The sequence below is a fragment of the Engraulis encrasicolus genome, chromosome 20 (assembly GCF_034702125.1).
Source record: "Engraulis encrasicolus isolate BLACKSEA-1 chromosome 20, IST_EnEncr_1.0, whole genome shotgun sequence".
Classification (NCBI taxonomy): domain Eukaryota; kingdom Metazoa; phylum Chordata; class Actinopteri; order Clupeiformes; family Engraulidae; genus Engraulis; species Engraulis encrasicolus.
In genome coordinates, this window is record NC_085876.1 from 35,545,337 (window position 1) to 35,571,050 (window position 25,714).

Here is a 25,714-nt window from a genome sequence, read left to right on the forward strand (position 1 = left end):
CGCTGTAAAGGGTCTGTGTGGTGGAAAGAGAGTGACAGGAGGAAAAAAACGCAGCAGCGACCGCAGTCTGGAGGCAGCTAGATACCGGTTAACTTTGAGAATCAGAATCAGAGTCATTTTAAAGTCCTAGATAGATGCACGAATAGCATAGCGGGTTATAGACAACTTAAACTTCGCCTGCACTCTCCAGAGTGAACACTTTCTGGACAAAACAAACGGCCAAACCAGCTGTCCTTGGATAAAGGTAAATAATGCTTTCTTAATTTTATTTCACAAATATGTTGATGCAGTGAATATATGTCTATACACATAATCTCTATGTTAACTGTCTTTATTATAACGGTGTACTATTATTGTTATAAATGATGACACGTGAATGTGTGTTCTTGCTCAAACACCGCACGCCTCCCTTTGTTCTGATGGTTCTACGGCTGGCAATAGTTCAGTCTCGAATTGAATTGACATTTCAGCGGGCTTGGTTACTTTGTTCCTTAAAGTGTAAAGCTTTGGCATTAGGGGGGTTGAAACATACTGAATTAATTGTACATGGATATAATCGGTGCTACTACAACAGACTGCGAATAAACTGTACCGAAATTACATAATAGTTGGTACGTTGGGTTAATTACAACGTATTGTCTGTTGTGAACGTAATAGGGTGTTGCGCGCACGTTGAGCCTGTGCTGCTATCTATGAAGTTGTATTGAATAAAATATTTGTCAGCAGTTAAGCTTAGATATTAGGCTAAACTGTTCTCAAAATGACGTGCATGGATGTGAAGATGTAGAACGTTCTAGTACTATGTGAAGATATGTCTTGTGAGAGATGCTGTTTCCGCACGTGGTGAGCATATAACCCTACAAAAGTATCTTTATGCCTTAATTTGTCATTTTTAGATTTGTGTGTACTTGCTCGTCAATGTAAGTCTATGTGGCGGGGACTGGATTGATTATTTTAGTTACTTTGAGATCATATATCATAGTCTGTTGTACTTGTTTCTGTCAGTAGAGTTATCGGACAGACATTACACAAATTCCTCCGATGAGTGGAACGTGAGAGACTTGTTACTTTGTGCTCGGCATGATGACACATCCGGTGCTTTGAGTTTGAGGCAGAAACTCACCACCTCTGCTAAACAACTTGCCATGCCTCTTTACTCTCTCATCGTCTGATGTTTTTCTGTTTTTCTACCGTCTTCCTGGCCTGAACCATATGTGTTTTCTTTAAATAAACAATTCTTCGTCATTCCTCACCTTGGTCTTTGGTAGGAATTTTCTGAGCTTCTAAACCCATTTCCCAGTTGTGTCTGTTTTTCCCCTCCTCTGCATAAACCACATCCACCAATTATTTCTTTCTCTCTCTCTCTCTCTCTCTCTCTCTCTCTCTCTCTCTCTCTCTCTCTCTCTCTCTCTCTCTCTCTCGTAGGTCTGTTGTGCTCCCCCAGTAATGCAGTCATTGGACAGCTCCCATAAGTGGTCGTCACGCGAGTCCCTCTCCTCCACTCCCAGTTTCCTGTACAGCGAGAGCGACCAGACGGAGGATGAGGGTGACGTCTTCTCGGAGGGGGAGGGCGGACGGGCTCCGCTTGATCACTTCTCCCTGGCAAACGCCACGGCCTCGGCCCCAGCCAGCGCCGCTACCACTGCCAGCCGGACCCACCGCCACTCCGCAGGGTACCAGCGAAATACCCGGCCGGAGGGGAAGTTGGGTGGGGTAGATCACCACCACCACCACCACCACCACGGGCAACCCCCCTCCTGCATTGCCACGGGCCCACGCTCTGAGGGGGACTTGGCCTTTGCACAAAAGGTGAATGTTTCTCATGTAGTCATCATGTGATTATGGCTTGTCTCTCTGTTAATCTGTAAATCTCTCTGTCTGTCTGTCTGTCTGCATCTCTCTCTCTCTCTCTCTCTGTTTCTTCTCATTTCTCTTTCTGAGTACATTTAACCTTGGGAGAGGACCACCTCTTTGACTTGATTGTTTTTCTATGACTTATACAGTTACACTAAAACAGTTTAACAATACAGATTTTTATCTGATCAGAAAAACAATGGGCACTTACAAAGTACGTTTCAAAAGACGGATGTTGCCAGTTTATATTCTTACATAAGTTAAATAAATGAGAAAGTAAATGGAATTGGAAAATGTTGGAAAATAGTGCTGCCGCAATCATCAGCACAGAGATGGCGACACAGACCCATCACACTGTCTTATAGGAGAAACACTGAAAAACCAAAGACAGATGCAGAAAATGTCATTTTAAAACGGTTCACAAATTCAATTTGGGTGTATCATGTCCATGATGCATAACATGAGTGTCCTGAGTGTACGTGTTAGAGTTCAGATGCAAAACCCCCTAAGTGAATTTGTGATGAGTTTCCAATAACAGCCTGTATTTCTATAACTTAAGTAAACTTGAAGAATCAGTCCATTTCATTTTGTTTTTACTTGACTCTCTGTACTTGATCATAACATTTAATTCACTTTTGGTTGTGCTTACATGATGAAAATGCTATTTAGAAATCATATTGTACAGATTTATGTAATGGCTTTCAGAGGGTTCAGCATATGAATTCATTTGCTCCCACTCTGTGCATGCATAATGGCATGGCAAGTAGCCTTTTACTGCAGATGGGCCCGTCGACAGGCCTTATAACTTTTTTCTGAAAACACCCAACCACATCATAACAACATTGCTATGATAATGCACAGATTAAGCCTTTGTCATTATGATTTTGGTTTCAGTAAGATTTTAACATAGGCTCTGCGCAAAGGGGTTAATATTAAGCACTCCCATCCTGCTATTGTTTTGCAGTGTGCGGAGCTGCGCGGCTACCTCAGGCCTCTACTGGTGCTGCTGAATGGCCTCAAGACTGGCAGGTTTGACAAAGGTACAGTACATTACACCATTGTTTCCCAACCTTTTTTATCCTGTATAACCCTATGCAATTTTGTCATATGATGACAGTGTGCCTACACTCCATATATTTGTTTTTATCACATTTTCCACATACCCCCTGGTTGGGAAACGCTCATTCTGATGTGTGTTGGTTGATTGGCAGGTCTGAACACATTCCAGCAAAGCGTTGCCATCGATAGACTGCAAAGGATCGTGGGAATGTTGCAGAAGCCTCATTTGGGGTATGAACTCATGCACACACACATAATATCAAATACTTGTGTGAAGAATTTGATGTCATAAAACAGATGGATTTTTAAATCATTCAGATGGGTCATATTTTTTCACATCATCACATAACGTCAAGTCACATGTATAACGTTTTTAAAACGGTTATACGTCATTTTGCAATGAAGCTCTTCGTATAAAGTAGCTACAGTATAAACAGTACCTGTGTGTGCGCATCCATGTACCCTGTTCTCACTGGTCGTGTCTGTCCTACAGAGAGAAGTATCTGTGTACACTGCACCAGGTGGAGATGATGCTGCAGACCTGGTTTCCTCAGGTGCGCTCCTCCTCCTCCGAGCACTCGTCCTCTTCCTCCTCCTGCTCCTCAGCCTCTTCCTCATCCTCCTCCTCGCCTCCCGACCGCCGCAACACCACCCCCAGCCCCTCAGCACACTGGCACCAGGACCAGCTGCACATCCCAGTCAAAGTGAGTCATCTTATCTCCTACTCTCCTCTCTTCTGGTGTTGTTTTCAAGCTATGGGTTAGCCATAGTATGAGCTGCAGCACGATTGGGTGTTGGGCTTTGACCAGATCAGTGTACAGAGCATGTGTGCTGCTCAGCGCCATTGATAGGGGCAGAGCGTTGCCGATTTGAATCTCACCCTTCCAGTCCCTATCTCAATCCATGGCTGAAGTGCTCTGAGCAAGGCAACTAATCCCACACTGCTCCAGGGACTGTAACCATCAAGTAAATCGATAACTATAGGTCGCTCTGATTTTTTTTTTTTTTAAGTATCAGCTAAGTGTAATGTAATCTGTAGAATACCTTTCTGTGTTTTGACGCTGTACTGTAAAGAGATCAGCACTGCAGATTACACTGTTTTGAAGGTGGCTATGGGCGCAGGTGGCTTCGGCTGGCCTTGTACCTACCCGTCTTCTAAATCAGTTTTACGCTATCTGAAGTCCCTGTTAGTTAGACTGACCTCGCCTCGGTGCTTATGATTAAGACCCACCTGATTTTCTTCTCCGATGAAAAGTACTACTATCTAATATGCAGAGTGTAGTTGTCAAAGCATTATGTGAAACAGTAGCACCGGCATTACACTTTGAGGCGGCAGAGACCCTCTCTGAGACATGTGCACAGGGCTCTAAATTAACACCAGCCAACCGGCCAAATGTTTGGCTGGTAGAAAAGACCAACTTACTAGCTACTCTGACCCATTAGTGTGTTTGGCTAGTAAGATTAATGTCTACTAGCATTTTTGGCTGGAGATGAAAAATATTTATTTAGAGCCTTGCATATGTACAGTACATACAATTGCACATTTACAATGAAAGACAGTAAATTTCCTTTCAAGAAGCAAAACAGGTTTTTAAGTGTGCACCTAGGTGTAAGGCAAGTTTGCTCTGTGCAAAGTGTGGACCAAGGAAGTGAGTGATATCCTGGTCAATGTGACTGTCATCAAATCAAGTCACGTTTATTTATAAAGCAAGAGCAGCTCTCCAATGTTCTGCACATGCAGGGTAAACAACTTTAATGAGGACACACACTGAAGGAAAACATAAGTGAAATTTGCATGGTGCAGAAACTCGAGGGCATAGCAAGTGATAGTTTATCTTTCAGACCCTCCCAACTTTTTGTAAAACATGCATGCAGGTATTGTAGTTACACTGTTGTAACGTCAATATTTTAAAAGGCATGTTTGAAACAAGTCATTTCCATGTGCACAGTACAGTGACCAGTGTGACTGTGTGCGTGTGTGTCAGAAAGGGGTGAGCTAGACACGGGGTAGCACATGAGTCTGGGTCAGGATTTTTGGCAGTACAGTCAGTGACATTGTGTGACATGTGCCTTGTCTTTTGGCAATATAGTGTGTGCCAGTGACAGTGTGTGACATGTGCCATATCTTTTGCTAATATATTGTGTGTCAGTGACGGTGTGTGGTGGCATGTGCCACGTCTTTTGGTAATATAGTGTGTGACAGTGTTGTGACATGTGCTATGTCTTTACTTGGTGGTCAGAAGCGCAGGAGGAGTTGGTCGGACTCGGACTCGTGCAGCTCCATCCCCCCAGTGTCCAAGCGGGCCGACGGACAGCGGAGAGAAGAGCACGCCATTGGCCCAGACAAGGGCACACCCCCGACGGAGGAGGAGTCGACGGCGTCCAATCACGGCACCGATCTCACTGACCCAATCTCTGACGGGACCGCCCACAAGGCCAAGCAGAGGAGAAGAGGACTAGTTGGGGGTGTGCCTCCACTTGTCCTCCCTCCGTCCTGTACAGGAAACCACGTTGACACCCAGGACAACTTTGTCTCTTCCACCACCCCCATCACCGCTCACATGCCACACGTCGCCAATCTGCCATCCCTACAACCTCTCGGCAAAAACAGCAGCGGCAAACATGACGCTCTGAAGGAAGGTGAACTTGGAGAGGGTGATGACACTGGGGAACAACATGGCCCATATTCAAAGGAGGCTGCCTTCACAAACAGTTCAGTTTGTAGTGGCGTACCTGGCTCTGAGAATGACACATAGCAATGCTAGTGCCCAGGGTAGCTGGTGTTCAAATCTGATTGTGCGCTGCCATGTTGGTATTTAAAAAGGAATATTTTGGATTTTAGACATTGGATTGTGGCACATTTTGAGAGCATATTGGAAATGGATGTTTTTTTTTAAAAAACATCCTACTTGATGTCTTATTTGCTGGTCTCTTTCTTCTTCATGCACAAGGTAAACACAGATGGTCATTGGAATATTGAAATCCTTTGTCTTCTCAAAGAAGTTGGAAGAGGCTTCATCTGATACATATTATTATGTAGACGATAGGCCAGAATGCATGAATGCTATTGAAGTGGTGTACAGAGTATGCAGTGCATTGCAGTGCTTTTGCTACTGTCAGTCACTCCCGTGGTAGTACTACTGGAATCACTTTGAGCCCAGAGACATGGTAGCCACTTTGAGTATTCAAAACAAGGAACAGCTAGGGATGTTGATTATCTAGAAGCGATCTGACGTTATGTACTGAGAAAAGGATTTATTCATGAAGCAAGTGTGATTTTGTTCTTCTGCCTGAATGAACTTGTTGATAAATGTAGGATGCAACTTCATTAACCTTACAGTAGTTAGCAGGCTTGTGACATTGTTAAACACCAAACGCATAAGAACATCCAAATAGATTTAAGCACAGCCAAAAGTGTGAACCATCTCTCTCTTTTTGGACAACTCAGTAAAGAGAAACAAACATTATCGAGTCAAATAATCACTCCATAACATAGTCACAAAATATACACACACACATGCTACTTACCATCTGTAGCATGGTGAATGAAATGTACAACAGACAACATAGACTGATGATGGAGCTAAAAAAACTGCCTGTGGTCCATTGAGCCTTCAGACTTGAATTGTGATCAACCACTAGATTAGCGAAAGTAGCAAACGAATAAACAACATGAGGAATGTTTTTGGCAAGAACATTGGGCATTCTTTTCACCCCAAGGGGTCATCATTACTTGAAGAAACTGGACTACAAGTAGCCTTAACGTGGTCCTAAAGGACGCAGGGTCACTTCGTGGGAACATCTAAGCAGACTCTTTGACAACTTGTTGATGTGTGTATTTATTTGGTGGTTGATTGGTTGCACATACGGTCCTTGTGATGTTTTTTTTTTTATCTTTGCTGTGTCAACTGGTGTTATTTTAATGTAAAGAGAAAGAAGTGTCATTGCCAAAACCTACTTGCACATGAGTATTCAAAGGCTCTCTAAATATGTTTTCTCGATGGTATGGAAATAATATTGTTTGTCCCTTTTTATTTAGGTCCTTTATGGATGATTTGTGAAAGCTTTTTTACTGTTCTGTCATTTCATACTCTATTCTTTGTTTGTATTGCTATCTCTGTTTTTTTATATACTTTTTTTAATCGGTCCGCTATGTATTACATCTTGAAATGAACAGCTTATTTGGTACGCTTGCCCATATACTTCAAAAATATGTGCATTGTAGCCATGAAAGGCTGGGATCTTTTATTTTTAAAACACCGCCATGACTCAAACAATACAAATAATTTAAAAAGTATAACTAAAAATCTGAAGAATCTGGAAGTAGATGGTAGAGATGTATATTTACACTAATTTTCATCTTTTTTTGTATGGTGAAATACATACAGTTCTGTAGTGACATCATTCAATGCTTGTCACGAACGATCTGTTGTCAATCTGTCTGTCCTTTGCTGCTGTGTGGCAAGCAGTATCATTTGTAGCTTCTATTTGGATAGACTGGAAACGGTGTGATAGTACATTCTAAATATGACTGAAATGTTAGCAAGACACTAGAGGAGTGCATGAGAAAGAATGGATAAAGGCATTGGACTTTAGTAGCCAGTAAGAACCTGCTGTTAGCTTAGGTAGTTTTTGTTACTGCAAGACTTTTTTGCATCTGCTTCGAGGCAACCCCTGCATTGATTTCCCAATGCTATCTCTGTCTTACATAATATACTGTATGTTCATGTTTTTTTTTTACTCTTCTTCTGGGACGTTGCAGTGGTTTATTGTTCAAAGATGATCAATCAGTTACAACATTTTTGAATGAATAAAAAAGAATGTGTTACTCATATTTTAATTATGCTACAGTGTCGATCATGTAATGTTCAAAGCTTGTGAAACCCACCAAATCAGTTAACAATTGCAGTATTTTATTTTTAACTCACACATTTTGATTAAGAAATTTGAAAGGAAGCATAACAGAAGGATGTTTAAGTCACTCATGAGAAATTGGGCATCAGACAGAACATATAGTGGATTTAAAGCAGCATTATGAAAGATTTTCAAATGAATTAAGCACATTAACAATTCATCCAGTGCGTAGCCCCATAATGCACGCTGTAGCATCAGTGGCACACTGTTATTACCCAGGCTCCGCTCTTGTAATGACACAACACCTTCGGCTCTGATACTACTCAAGCAAACCGCTTGTTCAGGAACATTCTGAGCTCCACTGGGCTGGGGAACTCCAGCCACTTGTCGGGAACCAATTAACTTTGAGCATCTTCAACGGTCCTGGGTAGAGATGTGTTCAAGGCAGTGACGTGGTTAAGCTGAGCAGAGACATTCTATTGGCGCTAGGAAAATGTTTGGTTTAAACTTTTCTGCCCTTGACCAGTAGCAAACCAAGGGAGGTGGGTCAACCATGCCGTTTGAGACCAGTTGTTATGCTCTTGGTCAGATCAAGTCTCGAAGAGATTTGAAAGTCATGATAATCAGGCTACGCTGAAATATTCATTGAAAGGTTAATTACCATAGTACTACTACATTGTACTATGACATAAGAAAGGGCCTTCAGTAATGCACTATGACTAAACTATGATAGCACATTTTTTACGCCATGTTTTAACGGGTTAAATGTGTAATTAGTAGGACTCTTGTCCTCTTACGGTGTCTGTAGGCAGACGGCCACCCTAAAAGCTTCTCTTCTGTTAAGTTGCATTGAGTCTCAAACAACATGTGATTTCATTATACATACATTGAATGACAGTGTGAATGTTCAGAAAGACTACAGATTGCATTTTTGAAAACTTGAAAGCATCACAAGTTGTTTAGCGGGCACGAAATTCCAATGAAGTTAATTCACTATGGCTGCAGGCTCAGCCAGTGCAAGGGTGCCATCTAGTGGTGCGAAACAGTCTAACTCACTTTCTATCTTGCCTTCACTTCACACACATGGTTTTGTAGTCTACACCAAATAATTAATACAGTTTAGTTAATCAGTTTACTTAAACAGAGCATTTCATTACCCTTCCTTTGCCTTGTGGACAGAGGATGGTGTTTCAAAAATGGCATTGTGAACTTTTCAGAGGCTGCACCAACTGGCATAATGATATGACCATGACCATCAAGGTCCAAGTACAAGCAGGGGTCCCCAAACTAAGGCCCGGGGGCCGGATGCGGCCCGCCACGCCCCTTTGACCGGCCCTCCACCTCTCTGCCCCTCACCATTTGAACTGCCCCAAAGAAGCAATCCTATCTTGTCTTGATAGTTTCTCATCTCACTGTAATATAAACAGGCCTACCATTTCTATTGCATCACTCATAAACTGTCAATCACCATATTTTTCTAACCTTTCCTTGTTATTTTACATGGTTATTAGAAATTAAAAGGATTTGGCATTTCAAATTGAAAAACATGTGAAGAGCTCACTTCTTTTGCAAATCACTTGTAATGATTAACTATTTTGTGATTATGGTTATAACAGGCAGTGGCCTAGTATAAACACCACATGATTGATCCCGGCCCCTGATCACAGTCAGGAACGACAATTATTAGGCAACTATTAGCAACTATTAGCCTTGGTCTCATTAGCCGCGCTTCAGCGGCCCGGGCGGCCCCGGGCCATTTTTTGCCTGATCGGACTCATAGCCGACCCCAGGCACATTCAGGTACACGCCTTGTTTGTGAAACGTCAGTCGGGCACAGCCCACTTTCGCCCCAAATCACAGAAGGACAACAACAGAACAACGACAAAGAAGGAGAAGAAAATTGAGCAAACTCTGCTGGAGCAGGTCGCCGTTTGGCTCGTAGCCTACGGACAAAGACGACAAGAACTGCAAAGAAAATGGCTTGCCTTTCAAGAACAGTTTTATTACATGGCAAAGTTGTCGATTCAGAAGCTGTATGGGACGCAGCGCATGTTAAGAAGACAAAGACGCATGAAAATACGAGCAGCTCGACAACTGAGAGTGAACAGAAGGAGACGTGCGAACATGCCCAGTTAATCCCCCCAATAGCGCACAGAAGCATGAGCCCCGGACATAGCGAGACATGAATGTGCAGGTAATTGAATAAGTTACCATGTGAAAGGAGACCAAATCCCGGAGACATAGCACCTTCATCAGTTGCTATAGAAAATTATGAGCCCCGGACATAGCGACACACCCCCTCGTTGCGGCGTGCCACCTGTCTATTCATGGTGAATGTGCAGGTAATTGAATAAGTTACCATGTGAAAAGAGACCAAATCCCGGAGAAATCCCCTTGTTTTTAAAGTTATTTAGCCAACATAACTTTTTTGTTGTTATCAGGGCATCATGGGCACCACTACACTTAAACTTGGGATGTCATAGTCATGTCGGCTTTTTTATGCTTTTAGCCGCCAACTCTTGTGCCATTATCGTGATTTGGCATGCTTTCCACTGGACACCAATAAAAAGTGTCTCACAAATACTCACACATGACATTTATGTCGGCTTATTTAGCTTTTGCGCTATTATCGCCGAAGGTCTGGTAGGCTATTCGCACGTGGGCTATATCGCCCGAGGTTGACCCCGCCTCCGAGCCTCGGCGGTGCTTGCTGGCCCATCGAATTCGACGGGCCAGGGAAAGCGGCCCTTAGCCCCACAACCTGGCCCGGCGGCCATCTTTAGCACCTAGCCCCCTTTTGATGAGATCACCGTCAGCCCCCTTTTGTCCAGGCCAGCCCGGGGCTGGCCCTGCAGTGAGACTAATGTGGCCCCACTAATGTGGCCCCACAGAGAAAAAAGTTTGGGGACCTCTGAAGTACAGGTACAAGGTACAAATACCTGTCAGAGATCTGATTTCAGTGATGCAGTGTATGCAGAACCCTCATCAATGAAGCCAAGGGACCAGCCAAAAATAGATTAGCCAGAATCTGAAAGTGAAAGTGACATGAAAGTGTAATTCCATCCATGCAGTGTGTAGGTAGCGTGATGAGCCTATGCAACTTCATAGGCAGAGGAGTACTGGATCATTCATCATGCATCATTCCACGCTGTGAGTCGCTGTCTGTTTTTGTGCGTCTGCCTGCCGTGTTTTGGGTCTCCTGAGGGTGGCGTCAAACACATCACATACACGGGGCCAGGGGCATAGATGATTGCCAATGCACAGCACAACACTGTTAGAAATAACTGTGATTTTATGATTAAGTCCAGTTCATACCACTCACACAAGTAGCCTACCAAATACATTTACCACTTCAGCATAATGTGTTAAACGTTCCCCAATGGTCAATTAATTAATTAATCTTGAGATAGTGAAGTAGCAGCAATGTCTGAACATGCAAACAGATAGCTGTTGACAGCAGATACGGTACAAACCCTTATGGACAAGACCCAGGGCCACAGGTTCTCCCTCGCCTACAGGGTCAACAGTGTCCCTCATTGGCCCTGCGCCGTCTACTGCTCCAGTCCGTAAACACATAAAATAGCTAGCCACAGAACGGCCTGGGCTGGAAAATGGCGGCAGGAGGTACTGCGGCAAGCAGCCACGGAAGCCGTGGCTCGGCTGCCGCGCTAGAATTATCTTTAGACCGTCGTTTTCAAGTAGTTTCCAATACTATGGAGTCGATACAAGGACTGTCAACGTGGTGTATTGACAACAAAAAGTATCACAACAACATCGTCCGTGGCTGGTTGAAGTGGATCAAACAATGTGAGTAACAACACCACAGTCAACGTTAACATTAGCAAGGTGAACTGGCTATCTAGCATTGGCGAGCTAAACTGCTAACTGCATTAGCGCTCGTGGGTAGGGAAAGAGACGGGGTTGATGGTAGTTGTGTTAGCATTCGTTAGCTTGCTCTATATGCTAGCTAGCCAGCTGAGTTATCCTCGGTGTGTGGTGTTTCACCTCAACATGTCTTGTGGAAGTTTTTTGTTTTGCGAGATTTACATACATGGGTGATGCGGCTTGTGGAGTAGGTCAATTGGTCCATGTTTGACAACTGTTGTCTGTTGCTGCTGCTGAAGAGCAAGTTACTGGTGACAGCAAGTTTGCTGGGCAGGTAGACTGCTTGCGATCACTGCTATCTAACTAGCCAAGCCAGCGACACAACCTGCGTGTCTGCTTCAGAAAATGTGTGCTAGTTCTAGTTAGCAAGAAGAACTGTGTTGGAAGAACTACCTGTCATTCAGTCGGCCCTATTAAACGCGTGTGCTGTGAAATTCGACGTTGTGTTTACATTGTATTGTGAAGACAGTTGAAACTGTAAACTTTGCAATGCCACTACTCGTAAGGTAACGGTGGGCGGTCTTGATATTACTTCGTAGGTCCCGAAAATGCATCCGCAGAACCTCATCATGCATAGCGACTGCAAAGTCCAGTATCTATTGACAGTCTCGCCATTATAACAAACAACAAAATTACCAGTCGGATACTTCTCTTTGTATTAAGAGAAAGGGTGCTTTCAAGAAGGATGCATTAGCATGAATGAAACTTGACAACTGGAGTGGGGGACGTCATCGAAGCGAAACTGCCAACAGACTAGTGGTATGGATTGTAGATTGCAAAGATGTTGGAATATAATGATCTAGTCGGATCATAATAATCTCTTGTTAAGGCACTTTAAACTGTTTACTAATTGTGTTGAAGAGCATGGAGTGTGTGCAGTGTGGTGTTTGTTTAGACTAGGCATTTGAGACTATCAGTCCTTGAGGAAGGATCACGGAGAGAAAGTGCAGAAAAATGCACCACAGTAACCTCGTAGTCAGCAAAATATGACTGCATATGTTTAGACGATGGATTTGCGTTTCACATCCGCTGCACGGTTGCAGTTATTGTCAGTGTGTATGTACATTATTGCATAATTTTCCGTGCGTAGTGTCTACTGCATATTTTCATGTGAATGACAATATATTGATCTGTAATTTTGTAACCCATTTATCCCTTGGACATTGTGTGTGTAATGTCTGTGTGTAGTGTGGTGTGTGTGCAGTGTGTGCAGTGCAGTGTCTTTACTAATTGTCAAGGGTACATCATGTGGGTTTACTGATTCCAAGGGTTATGTTGTCAGTGGTAAACCAACCACTAAAATCAGTCTATGGTTTTGCTGTGAGAATGCAGGCTTGTTTTAGTGGCTTTATCAGTGCTCTTTACTGAACCACCAGCTATTTGTAATACCCTTGCAATGTCCCATTTATTGTAGTTTCTATCTACCATTTTGTTTAATGAGCAGGGAAAATGTAGATGTGAATTTTTGGAATTTGGCAGTCCTAATAACTTAAAAAGCACCCTTCCAGTGTGTGTGTGTGTGTGTGTGTGTGTGTGTGTGTGTCGGTGTGTGTGTGTGTGTGTGTGTGTGTGTGTGTGTGTGTGTGTGTGTGTGTGTGTTTGTGTACTTTCTCACATGTACACCGGACAATTGGCGCCGTATGACAGCCTGCAGAGCTGGTGTGTGAATGTGGAAATGTGTGCACGTTTGTATACGTGTAAACTTATTTTGAATGCACTTTGAGACAACTATTGTGATACTGCGCTAACTTGTACAAATACATGTTGAATTGTATTTTGTATTGTATTGCTCTGGTAGCCTATATCAGTGTCTCCCAACCTTTTTTGTCTCGCATACCCTGAAGAGTTTTTGTCATCCTATGAGTACCCCCTCGCTCATGCTATATCTTCCTCTATCCCAATATGATTATGCTTCATATATTTGTTATTATGGGTATTTTTACTAGTGTTGCACCGATACCATTTTTTGGCCCCGATACCGATACCCAATACCTGGCTGTGCAGTAAGTTATCGTCCGATACCGACATCACCCGATTTGAAATGTATATGAAGGGCTGTAGTGCATACTACTTGGATGTAAAATCATTGCATGACTTTGTCAGGCTGCTGCCTACCTTTGTGAAACAGAAAAAAGACTAACAAAGTGAATCCAGCAAAACATTTTATACTTTTTAAATACCTCTATGAAATAACTAATTTCAAGGCTGTTTAAGTGTCATACAAGCACCTATAAATGGTATCGGTGCCCTATTTGTTGGTACTCGCCAATACCGATACCACCGTTTTAGTACCGATCCACCGATACTGGTATCGGTATCGATGCAAAACTAATTTTTACACTCACCCCCTGCATTGTGCTCATGTGCTCCTAGTGGTACACGTACCCCTGGTTGGGAAACACTTATCATTAAGTCACAGTGCCCTTCAACATTGTCCTTGCTTGGCCATTGCAAGGGTGTCAAGCCCAGCTGATTCAGCTGATTCCATGGAAGGAGTGTTTTCCTGATTTCTCGCCTTGTGTATAGCTGTATGGGCTCTGTTGTTTAGAGTGCAAAGGGGAACCACTGAAGTGTGTGTGGCTTTGGGTGGGAGGCATGGAGTTGTAATTAAATGTTAATTTATGTGTGTTGTTATGTGTGCATGTATGCACCGCTTCATGTGTGTGTTTATACTATTATTCCTGTTGTAGGATGATTTATTTGGGTTCAACCTCAGTTTTGCAGCTGAAATGCTGTTCTGCACGTTCATTCGTAGAGGAACACGCTCAGCAGCCCAGCCAGTGCAATCAGTTAAAAGGCATTCACAGGCTCCCTCCAGAGACTGTTGTTCTGCAAAGGAGGTTATGTTTTCAGTTGCGTTAGTTTGTTTGTCTGTCTGTGTTTCTGTTTGTCAGCAGCATAACTGAAAAAGTTATGCACATATTTTTGATGAAATTTTGTGGAGTGGTTGGGAATGACAAAAGGAACAAGTGATTAGTAGTAATTCATTTTGGTGGTGAATGATCTGGATCACGATCCGGACGTTGTAGGGCTGCACAATTAATCGAAAAATAATCAAAATCGTGATGAAATAGTGAAATCGAACTCATGATTTTAATCGTGATTTAATCGTGGCAATAGTGACCTACCTTTGAGAGCGTCCTTGAAGCCAGAACATACTGACAGGCTGGTGTTCCTGGCCAGAAATCTGTCCACTTAAGTTTTATGCTATTGCCTTTACATAATTATTACAATTCATTTTATTTTGCTCATCCCGTATGTAATTCATTCTTGGTTATATTTCGTCTTGTTATAATTTTCAAAAAAATCTGCAAAAATCAATAATCGTGATTAATAATCGTGATTATGATTTTGACCAAAATAATCGTGATAATGATTTTTTCCATAATCGTGCAGCCCTAGGACGTTGTAACGCAGGAGAGTCATTGGTCCCATCACTGGCATGAGGTGTTTTGCTGGTAATATTCCTTCCACAGTTCAGGCAATGCTCAAAGTTATATTATTTACAACATGTTTTTTTATTATTAGTGAGTCTTCTCCAGTTTGCTTTCAACATGGTTAGAGTTTCCCTGATGTTTTTGTGATGATGCTTTGGCTGGCCTTGTAGAATATTACCCAAGAGGGCACTGTCGGCTTCACAACCAAACTCCCCCAAGCTACCATCACACTTAATTTATTACTATGGTCAGCTAAGCTTACTACTGTATTTCCGTGGTTTTGAAAGCATTCAGCTGAAGCGTGTTGTTACAACAACAGTCCACAATACAGTTCACCTCTAGTCTGACCGGGATGGGTACAGATAGTGTTGCCATGGTGCAATTGGACATCCTTACAGTGGCCAGGGCACTTTTTGGGCTTTCAAATATTTGACGCCACCTCTATCTGTGTTCGATGTTATGTTTGGAGTAGCATGTGTCTCAGCCATTGACCCCATCAGCCTCATGTTAAAGATTAATGTTCCTTCAGAGAAGAGGAGTGTAGATAGGGCTGTCTCTGACTAGTGAGCTTTCTGCTGTGATTTTAAAACTATTGGTTTTATAATATTTCAATTCCAGCACAACTTTATGCATCATGTGTTGTGCAAAAAATAAGAATCGAGCATTTATGCTTTGTGTGAAATTGGTATTAACTTAAGTGTTTTGCTGTGACTACTAGCATTTTCACCCATAGAGGTACTGCAGTACAGCTCTACTTTATTTTTTTTATTTAAAAAATATTTTTAGGGCCTTTATTTCAGAGACAGGAAATGAGTGGGGAGAGCAAGACAGGGAAGGTTCGGCAAATGACCCGGGCCCGGAATCGAACACGGGTCGGCGGCATAGTAACCCAATGCCTACCGTTAGGCCACGGCAGGGCCTGCTCTACTTTATTTGATGGGTTAAGATGTCAGAGGGCTCTTGTGAGTTAATTAGTAAGCTTTCCATTCTGCATACCTGCAGACTTGTCACCTTTTGGTGACGGTCACCTTTTTCGCGGCCAATTAGGTAATTCACGTGAATCATGTAGAACTGGAGAGGTTTTTTTGGGGGGGGTGGGTTCTTCACCATTAAGAACACTAGAAGATTGGAAAAATGTTTCCTGGTCTGATGAGTCTTGATATCTACTGCAACACTGGAATGGTTGTGGCTGTGGAATGGTCAGAATTTGCCATTAGAAACATGAAAACATAGGTAAACCCTGCCTAACATCAACGTTTCAGACTGAGCCCGGCCCAGCCCGCTGGAGACTGTCACCTTTTTTTCTCTGACGAGTTTGCAGGTCTGATTCTGTGTGTTTCAGTGTGTTTGCTTTGCATGTTGCATTTAAAATGGTCTGGTCTGAGTGATTGGCTAAGCCTCGGTCAGGACACGGCTCACAGGAAATCCCATGCTGCTTTGCACCATTGTTCCAATCTGAAAGACGGCATGGATTCTTCCCCAAAAGCGGGGTCCTCCTAGCCTGGGAACACCCATACTGCCTTACGTTCTACACAATCGTTTCGATCTGAAAGACACTCACTTGTGATTAGGTCTGGTGGTAACCAGGCAAGGGTCCTCCTGAACCAGGGTGCCAATCAGAGCCGGGAGAGGTGGAAAGGCAATGACGCGTACTACTTGACAAATGGAAGCTTGCCGTTTGTCTGAATAGATACCACACACAAAGATTGCCTATGGGCTACGTATACTATATGCCAAATAGTGGATTAAACGGCCATGGGCATTGGCAATAGTAAACCACACCTTTCCTACAAGAAACTGCATAGGTAGCCTCTCTTGACTATCTCACTTGTGACTCATCACAAGTAAGGATGGCGAAAATTGAAAAAACTCTTAACCGGCTACTGAGACTCATTAACCGGTGGTTAACCGATAATCTTAAATTATACAACGTTCGCGTGCCTGATATGCACAACACTGCCTTTTTTTTTGCTGCGCAGACAGGACCTGCCATGTCTAGCCACTGTTGCCAGATGGAAAATGCTGAATTATCGTACTAAAACCTCAAAATTATCGTTTTTTGGGAGGAAATTATTATTATAATTATTATTATTATTATTATTACAACCGGTTAACCGGTGGCAGAACATTTTAACCGGTTAAAGTTGATCCGGTCGACTATCGGTTAAACAGTTACCGGTTAACATCCCTAATCACAAGACTATTCAGGCAAGTTAAGCTTATCTAGTTGGATATCCCAAGGATGCTGTCAAGGCCCAGTCTGCGTCCATATCAATTTTCTTCCTCAAGGTTGTTTATTACTTTTCTCACCACTGCTCGTGCAAAAAGCAGCCACTATTGGTTTAGTTAAACTTAAATATTGAAAGATTTACAGCATTACAACATGCCGTTTTGAGCTATTGATGTATAAGTTAATATTAATATTAAGTGAAATTGAAGATTGAATATTGTCTCCTCGGGTGTTTCTGTAATTTGTGCCATTGTGCTCCCCTTGATCTCTCTACTATAGTATTCTTTAGGCTGCTCATTGCCAAAGGCACCTTGTTTATCTCATTTAAAGTCTCATTGTCAATGCATGCTGCAAAGCATTGAGCAAAATTATCTGACTAAATCATCATCCTTGTGGAACTTCAGCCAATTTAAGGCTCTGATGAACCTGCTAGGATGTGTCTTTAAACAGTCAACACACTTTGTCCTGTACTGTCCTTGTGAATTGGTCTGATTTGATTCAGCCACAAGTGAAACATATTTGTTTAGGCTAGCTGGTATTGTGTGTGCGTGCGTGTGTCAAGCTCTCTACTGCAATGGTCTTCTGTTTCTGCTTGTTTTGGGGGTATTTTCCCTCCAGTTTTGTCTCCAGCAATTTGGTTGCTGGTTTGGTGACTTTTGCATTTTGATCATTGCCCATGCCCATCCTCATTGTGAAACATTGTCCAATGAGTTCTGAAACATTTGGTTAAATGTGGTTGAATATTGTTGATTGAATGATATGGGCATAACACACACCTGATTGGAATAGCGGAGCAGCCTACTGTCCCTCAAAAAGTGGGGAGCACTGTTGCAATTTCTATCTTGTTAGATTTGGATGTACAGAAACATCCTCAAGTTAATGCTGAGGGTCTACAGTTAGAGCACATCTTGTTTGTTTTATTTCAAATCCATTGTGGTGGGGTATAGAACCAAAGGATGAATATTGTGGTGAATGATGTTAATATTTCTGTGTATGGTGTATCCTAGCGCAGGTATGAGAGAGGTAAAGAATTAAAGATGCTTCAGTATGTTCTAGAGGTGCGCCGAAAACGCAAAAAAAGACACTTTGGGTTTTTCGGCCGAATAGAAAATGAATTGAAAATGGGCATTAATTAAACTAATTTCAGTTGTACTCAAACATTTGAAAACTTCAAATACACATTTATTTTCTTTCAAAAACATGTCAAAACATTTATTGTAAACCGTAGATTTCAGCTATATAAGCTTATTTAAAAATAGTGAAAAACCTAAGCTTAATTTTTGGTCACTTTTGACTGAATTGTAATATTTGGTTTCGGTTTCGGTATTCGGCCAAGTGATTAATTATGTTTCGGTTTCGGGCACAAATTCTCATTTCGGTGCACCTCTATTTCCTCCAAATTGATTTGCATGGTGGTTTGATTGGTTTGCATTACTTTTGAATGAAATAAAGGCTATGTGTCTTATTAATTACTGTAGAACTTTCCTGTTTGCTGTGAACCAACTGAAGTGTAAATTATGGAGTTTGTCTTGAATTGAACAATTTTAAAATAGTGATGTGGGGTTTATTGTTTCATGATAAGAAGAGAGGGTTATGATTGTTGACATGATTCCAGCACTTGGGATTATTTATGTTTTTCATTTTTGTGGTGATCTGTTTCATTGTTTAGCAACATGCCACTTCTGCATGCATCTATTCTGACTTCCAGGAGGCTTAAGTTATGATAACTTATGAGTCCTATAGTTCATTCATTTCATGTCATATTGTTACCGCATATTCTTGCAGCTAATTTCAAGCGAAAAAATTCTGCAGTGAAAATTTGTCATCTGTATTTGCTTTTCTTACTTTTCCACTATTAAGAATGAGCTGATGACTTGCTTGAGTCCCTGATCATGTTCACTGCGAATAGAAGCGTTTTAAAAGAGATGTTTCCTTTGAGAAGAAGCCATACAACCCTATTAGTTTTACTCTAAATTAATGACAGTTTTTTCAGGAGTAAGAAAAGGCATATCACAGGTGCCATAAATCGTCTATTACTGGTGCACACTTGGCTATTAAGTTATGCATGAATTACAAATCACTAACCACAGCGATCATATAAGCTTCTGTTTGATTGTTTGAGCAAGGACTAAGGGAGTAGGGTTGTTGTGAGCATTGTGAAATTGTAATTCTTAAGTTCTGTTGGGCTACGTTGGCTCTCCATTAACATTTGAGTTAGGGCTGCACGATTAAGGAAAAAATCATAATCACGATTATTTTGGTCAAAATCATAATCACGATTATTAATCACGATTATTGATTTTTGCTGATTTTTTTTGAAAATTATAACAAGATGAAATATAACCAAGAATGAATTGCATACGGAAGAAGCAAAATAAAATGAATTGTAATAATTATGTAAAGGCAATAGCATGAAACTTAAGTGGACAGATTTCAGGCCAGAAACACCAGCCTGTCAGTATGTTCTGGCTTCAAGGACGCTCTCAAAAGTAGGTCACTATTGCCACGATTAAATCACGATTAAAATCATGAGTTCGATTTCACTCTGTTATCACGATTTTGATTATTTTTCAATTAATTGTGCAGCCCTAATTTGAGTGTTGGCTTGACATCTCATTTTGTGTCCCAGAAAATTACGTTTTGTATTGCAAAACACTCATCTGATGCCTTCATCTGAAGCAAAGTACAGTTACTTAAAAGATATTGATTAGTCCCTTGCCCAAGGGCACCTCAACCGTGGAGTGTGGTAGGAAGTGGAAGGGTGGGATTCGAACCTGTAATTCTCTGACCCGAAGTCTGTTATTATTGTTAAAGGGACACTGTGTGAGATTTTTTGTTGTTTATTTCCAGAATTCATGCTGCCCATTCACTAATGTTACCTTTTTCATGAATATTTACCACCACCATCAAATTCTAAGTATTCATTATGACTGGAAAAATTGCACTTTTCATACATGAAAAGGGGGATCTTCTCCATGATCCGCCATTTTGAATTTCCAAAAATAGCCATTTTTAGCTGCAAAAATGACTGCACTTGGACCATACTAGAACATATTTGTTTATTACTTAGTAACCTTTCATGTGAAGATCAAATTTGGCAATAGGCAGCCCAGCAATGAGCAGCATAGTTGCAGTACCCTTTTTTGGCCATTTCCTGCACAGTGTACCTTTTTAAGTATAGTAGAAATCAATAGAAATATATAGAAATCAGAAATGTAATTTGTTTGCTGAAGTTGATGTTGAACTGATGAACTAACCCTCCACAAACAATACTGTTTGTAGTGTTCATGTGCTGTGTGGTGTGTTTGCAGCCCTCTGCTTAGGTTACTGCTAGGGACGGATTATTTTTCCATGGGCCCCCTGGGCCAGACAACAAGTCTGAGTCCAAGACAAGTCCGAGTCCAACTACCATAATGGCGAGTCCGAGACAAATCCATGGCAAATGGACTTGAGTCTGGACTTGGACCGAGTCTGGACTCGAGTACCACAGCCCCGGGGACTCTCCCCAGAGAATATTTGAAAACACAGTTAGTTAAAAGTGTGATTTTAACACCATATGAAAGCATACCGATAATGAAGCGTTTTATTTATTATTTTTTTATGCATTTCTTTATTTTGGAGCACGACGCCTTGGGCTTCAGGCCCCTTTTTTCTTCTTGGGCTCCTGGGCCCGGTAGGTCTGTGCAGTAATCAGTCCTTGCTTACTGCCACACATTATTGGTCCTAGTTGATGTTGCTTATGCTAAGAAATGGGCAGTCATGGGTGAGCGGTTTGGGCGTCAGACTTGCATCCCAGAGGTTGCCGGTTCGACTCCCGACCCGCCAGGTTGGTGGGGGGAGTAATCAACCAGTGCTCTCCCCCATCCTCCTCCATGACTGAGGTACCCTGAGCATGGTACCGTCCCACCGCACTGCTCCCCATGGGGCGCCACTGAGGGCTGCCCCCTTGCACGGGTGAGGCATAAAATGCAATTTCGTTGTGTGCAGTGTGCAGTGTTCACTTGTGTGCTGTGGAGTGCTGTGTCACAATGACAATGGGAGTTGGAGTTTCCCAATGGGCTTTCTTTCACTTTAAAAACTAGTTTGCTGTGTATACTTGTATTCCAGTTTTTTTGGAGCACTGAGCCAGGTTTTTGCAATACCCCCTGCTGTGTTATGATGCGGAGTTTGAGGCCACATCAGGGGCCTATACTACAAAGCTGGTTCAGGTTAGGTTAAGTTAAGAGGTAAATCGTCTAATTCAAGAGCTTTTCCTAGGAAAATGAGGACTCCAGGCTCTTCTATTAGCTGATTTACCTCTAAACTTAACCTTAACTTATCCTGAACCAGCTTTGTAGTATAGGCCCCATGTTTCATTAGCTTCAGTGTTGACGGTCTGAAGTTGCTGGACATCAGCATTAGGTCAGACTGGTGTCTGCAATAATTTGTAGGATGGTACAATCATAAGCTTAATGTAGGCTAGCCTAATGTCTAAAATAATAGGTAGCCTAATGTTGCTGCTATTTGTTGTGGCAATAACTTTTCAAACTGACTTTGTTTCATGCTACATATTTGTATCCAAGCCAAGGCTTTTTCTACCCAAACTGTTATGTGCTGTCTCATAGTAGTTGTGGACAATGGGTCGTATCATGATGCTGAGCATTAAAAGTGAATTAATAGCATGCTGATATTTAAATGAATCAATGAAGCTTTTGTTGACATGTTTTTTGATGAGACTGTTTTTTTTTTTATTTAATTTGTACAGTGTTGGGCTAATATGGATATTTTGGGAGCTGTGAATGTCCCTTGTGTGTTTTTGTTTTGTTTTGCTGGACTGTACTAGCCCCAGTGAATAATCCAGATCAGTGATTCACAAGCTGGTGGGTGTCACAGTAAGCCATGGTCATTACATTAACCTGTATGAGAGCAAGTGGTCTGAGAAAGCCAGTCAGAATTTCAAAATGGAACACTAGAAGTTTTCCAATGGCCGAGCCGTGTGAACCCAGCAAGCTGAGTTTGAAGAACATTTGGAAGTCTGTAACAAAACACTGCAGTCCTTCCAAATATTGTTCCGACCTTCCTCTGTGTTTTTTTTATGTCCTTTCTTTTCCGTTTTGAGTCTTTTCTTCCATTTTGAAATTCCTGGCGCTTAGCCTGCAAGGATACAAGTATAGGACTCGTGCTATATGCATAGAGCAGAAAAGCTACTGTGTGTTCTTTCCAGTATCCTAACTAGGGATGGCAAAAATTGAAAAAAAACTCTTAACCGGCTACTGAGACTCATTAACCGGTGGTTAACCGGTAATCTTAAATTATACAACGTTTGCGTCTTTTTCTCACATAAGCCTTTTTTTTTGCTGTGCAGACAGGACCTGCCATGTCCAGCCACTGTTGCCAGATGGAAAATGCTGAATTATCTTACTAAAACCTCAAAATTATCGTTTTTTGGGGGGCTTTTTGGGAGGAAATTATCATTATAATTAACTTATTATTATTATTATTATTATTATTATTATTATTATTACAACCGGTTAATCGGTGGCAGAAAAATTTAACCGGTTAAAGTTGATCCGGTCGACTATCGGTTAACCGGTTACCGGTTAACATCCCTCCCTAATCCTAACTCCCGTCCTCCCTTGGTCTTGTGCTTGTGGCCTCGTGTTGAATGACATGGCAAGAGGCGGGGGCCGGGCATCAGCGCAGTGCAAAACCATAAGCACAGGTTTAGGACAGGAATTAGGATAATGAAAGAACCCACTGTAGGGATGTAAACGATTAATCGGTTAATCGACTTTAATCGATCAATGCATTAATCGATTAAAAAACATTAATCGCAATTAATCGAAAATTCAACTGACAAGAGACCCAGGTGAAATGGGCATGTGAAGAATGTGTGTGAAGAGGGGTGTAAATAGAGGGAATATTTAAATCACCTTTGGATTAAAGAATTGAAATAGAATTAATTTAAATGTGGTATTTTATCTCAATTTTTAATAAAACATTTTATATTTAGTAGTTTTTTTTCCTGAGAAACATTGAGATTTCGGGGGAAAAAGCCTCTTGTCAATAATCGTAAGTCGATCGATAAGACTATCAACTAATGATTAATGAATTAATCGATAATTTGCATCCCTAACCCACTGTGAAATTGCTGATGGTCAAACTATAGGCCTACTATTAATGGAGAGTAAAGTGGTAGAGTTTATGCATGGTCTTCTGGTTAAATGGTTGTGCTTGTGCTGGACATAAAATGCACTTGTGGTCGGCGGGTTGGTAGGAATGTTTTTTTAATGGGTGCTGATTCCCTACATCTGCAATAAATAGCTTATTTTTTGCATGTTGCCTTATGAAAAGTGAAGTGAAAGTGAAAGCCCATTTGGGAAACTCCAACTCCCATTGTCATTGTGACACAGCACTCCACAGCACACTGCACACTGCACACAACGAAATTGCATTTTATGCCTCACCTGTGCAAGGGGGCAGCCCTCAGTGGCGCCCCATGGGGAGCAGTGCGGTGGGACGGTACCATGCTCAGGGTACCTCAGTCATGGAGGAGGATGGGGGAGAGCACTGGTTGATTACTCCCCCCACCAACCTGGCGGGTCGGGAGTCGAACCGGCAACCTCTGGGATGCAAGTCTGACGCCCTAACCGCTCACCCATGACTGCCCTTATGGTGTATGATTGTGAAATAGACAAGTTTGTGAAATAGGATTGTTTTCTGACCGTGAATCAAAGAAGTAGTGGCAGTGCTGTGTGTGTCTGACTCTCTCTCTCATCTCCTCTGCTCTCCAGCTGAAGTCCCTCACCGGCTGAACCTCTTCTACCTGGCCAATGACGTCATCCAGAACTGCAAGCGGCGCAACGCCATCGTCTACCGCACCTCCTTCACCACCGTGCTGCCTGACGCCATGGACGTCTTCAGGTAAGCCTGAACTAAATTATGAACTACGTAGCAAAGAGAGATATCCTCCGCGCTCCTGCACTTCACAATCTGGTGCGTCTCGGGAAAGGACTTGGTAAATGCAGGGGAAGAAAGGAGTCACCTTTCATTGATTGACTCTGAAGAAGACGTGTGAATGTCGAAACGTTAGTCTTGGCGCTTGCCCAATAAGACACATTATTTTCCACATCTGAAGATGATCCGGTGACTCCTTTCTTTCCCTAAATTATGAACTCTTTGGCATACGATTTATGACGTTATCTCTGTAATTTTATTGGTTTTTTTTTTAATTCTCATAGAACTAGTGCTAACGGGTCCTCAGATGTTGCCTTGTTGGTTTTTGTATAGGGGTCAATGGTGTTCTAGTAGTAGTGTCATGGTAGTGGAACCACAGCTAATTCTATTATTGTATGGATTAAATGATTATTGTTTTTAGTGGACAACCTAAACAACCTAATGGGCAACCTTATTGCTGAAGTTGGTGACGTAAGGTGAAAGGAGGTGGAGGAATTAGCAAGAAAAAAAATGTTCAGAATTTTATCAGAACTGCATTCGTGTAGGCATGAGAAGTTGATGATGAGTACCGGTATGTGAGGTGCTTCAAATGGAGGCCCTGGGGCCAGATTCGGCCCTTGGAAGGCAAGGTTCTGGCCCCCACAACTAAAATGAAAAGAAATAGGCCTATGTATGTCTGCTATCTGTGGTAGTGCATAATTTGTGATCACTAACACTTCAGGTTGGGGATATTTCTCCCATGCATTCACATAAGTGAAATCTTATCTAAAACAGTTTGATGAATAGACCATCGTAGGGCTACTAAGAAATAGAGACGCGAATATCTGTTCTGTCTGGAAAGCTATCCACTTGTTTCGCATCCTAACCTCGGACACCGTGCTGCTCGCGGTTTTGCAGATTCTATGTCCGGTCCCTTTACTGGAAGGAATTTGAAAAGCTGGCCCTCAGTGACTTTTAGTTGAATACCCCTAGTCTAGCCTGTCTGCTTTGTAAATTTTACGCCTCAATAAGCCAGAAGGCTGATGAGATGATGGTATGTGTTGGAGAAACAAGACATGTTTATATGGTTTAAGTAGAACATGCAAAGTTTCACTGTAAACATTGTAGCGATCACTTCCCAAGCTGTATGGGGACAAATGGCATGGTAACCAAATGTGCTGATGGCCCACATGTGTTCCAACGGTTTATTACGGTGGAACAGCTATGGCCAAAAGGAGCTTTTCCTATGTGGAATAATGTGAATGTCGTTTGTCGTCGTCGTTTGTATCCATTTTCATGGAGTGCTGTTAAGTTTGCTGTTGAGTGTCTTTGCGTAGACTAAAGACTAGTCTGACATACAATCCGTGCCATTTGAGATGGAGGAGCCCTGTCACATGACTTCTGTCCCTCACTGCTGTATTCTGTGAGGGAAGTTACAATGGCCAATTGCTTGAAAGTGATAAAAGTCGATGAAAGTTTC

The 25,714-nt window shown here is 42.1% G+C and overlaps 2 protein-coding genes across 3 annotated transcripts in view; both read left to right on the plus strand.

The window, feature by feature from the left end:
* ciarta (circadian associated repressor of transcription a) lies at nt 1-7,753 on the plus strand. Its single transcript, XM_063185820.1, has 6 exons — nt 1-244; nt 1,426-1,809; nt 2,819-2,894; nt 3,066-3,144; nt 3,407-3,617; nt 5,154-7,753. The coding sequence occupies exons 2-6, from the start codon at nt 1,447-1,449 to the stop codon at nt 5,667-5,669; spliced, it is 1,245 nt and encodes a 414-aa protein (XP_063041890.1). The 5' UTR covers nt 1-244; nt 1,426-1,446; the 3' UTR covers nt 5,670-7,753.
* Nucleotides 7,754-10,658: 2,905 nt separating this feature from the next.
* rprd2a (regulation of nuclear pre-mRNA domain containing 2a) overlaps nt 10,659-25,714 on the plus strand; it is a 37,555-nt gene continuing 22,499 nt past the window's right edge. For both annotated transcript variants that reach the window (XM_063185821.1, XM_063185822.1), the window contains exons 1-2: nt 10,659-11,574; nt 24,093-24,222. In XM_063185821.1, coding sequence (XP_063041891.1) covers nt 11,379-11,574; nt 24,093-24,222 — 326 coding nt within the window. In that variant the 5' untranslated portion in view covers nt 10,659-11,378. The remainder of the gene's footprint in view (nt 11,575-24,092; nt 24,223-25,714) is intronic.

Coding starts and splice junctions, on each gene's coding strand:
- ciarta (XM_063185820.1), top strand. CDS start 1,447: ATGCAGTCATTGGACAGCTCCCATAAGTGGTCGTCACGCGAGTCCCTC. Junction 1,810..2,818: donor ACTTGGCCTTTGCACAAAAG/GTGAATGTTTCT, acceptor ATTGTTTTGCAG/TGTGCGGAGCTGCGCGGCTA. Junction 2,895..3,065: donor GACTGGCAGGTTTGACAAAG/GTACAGTACATT, acceptor GTTGATTGGCAG/GTCTGAACACATTCCAGCAA.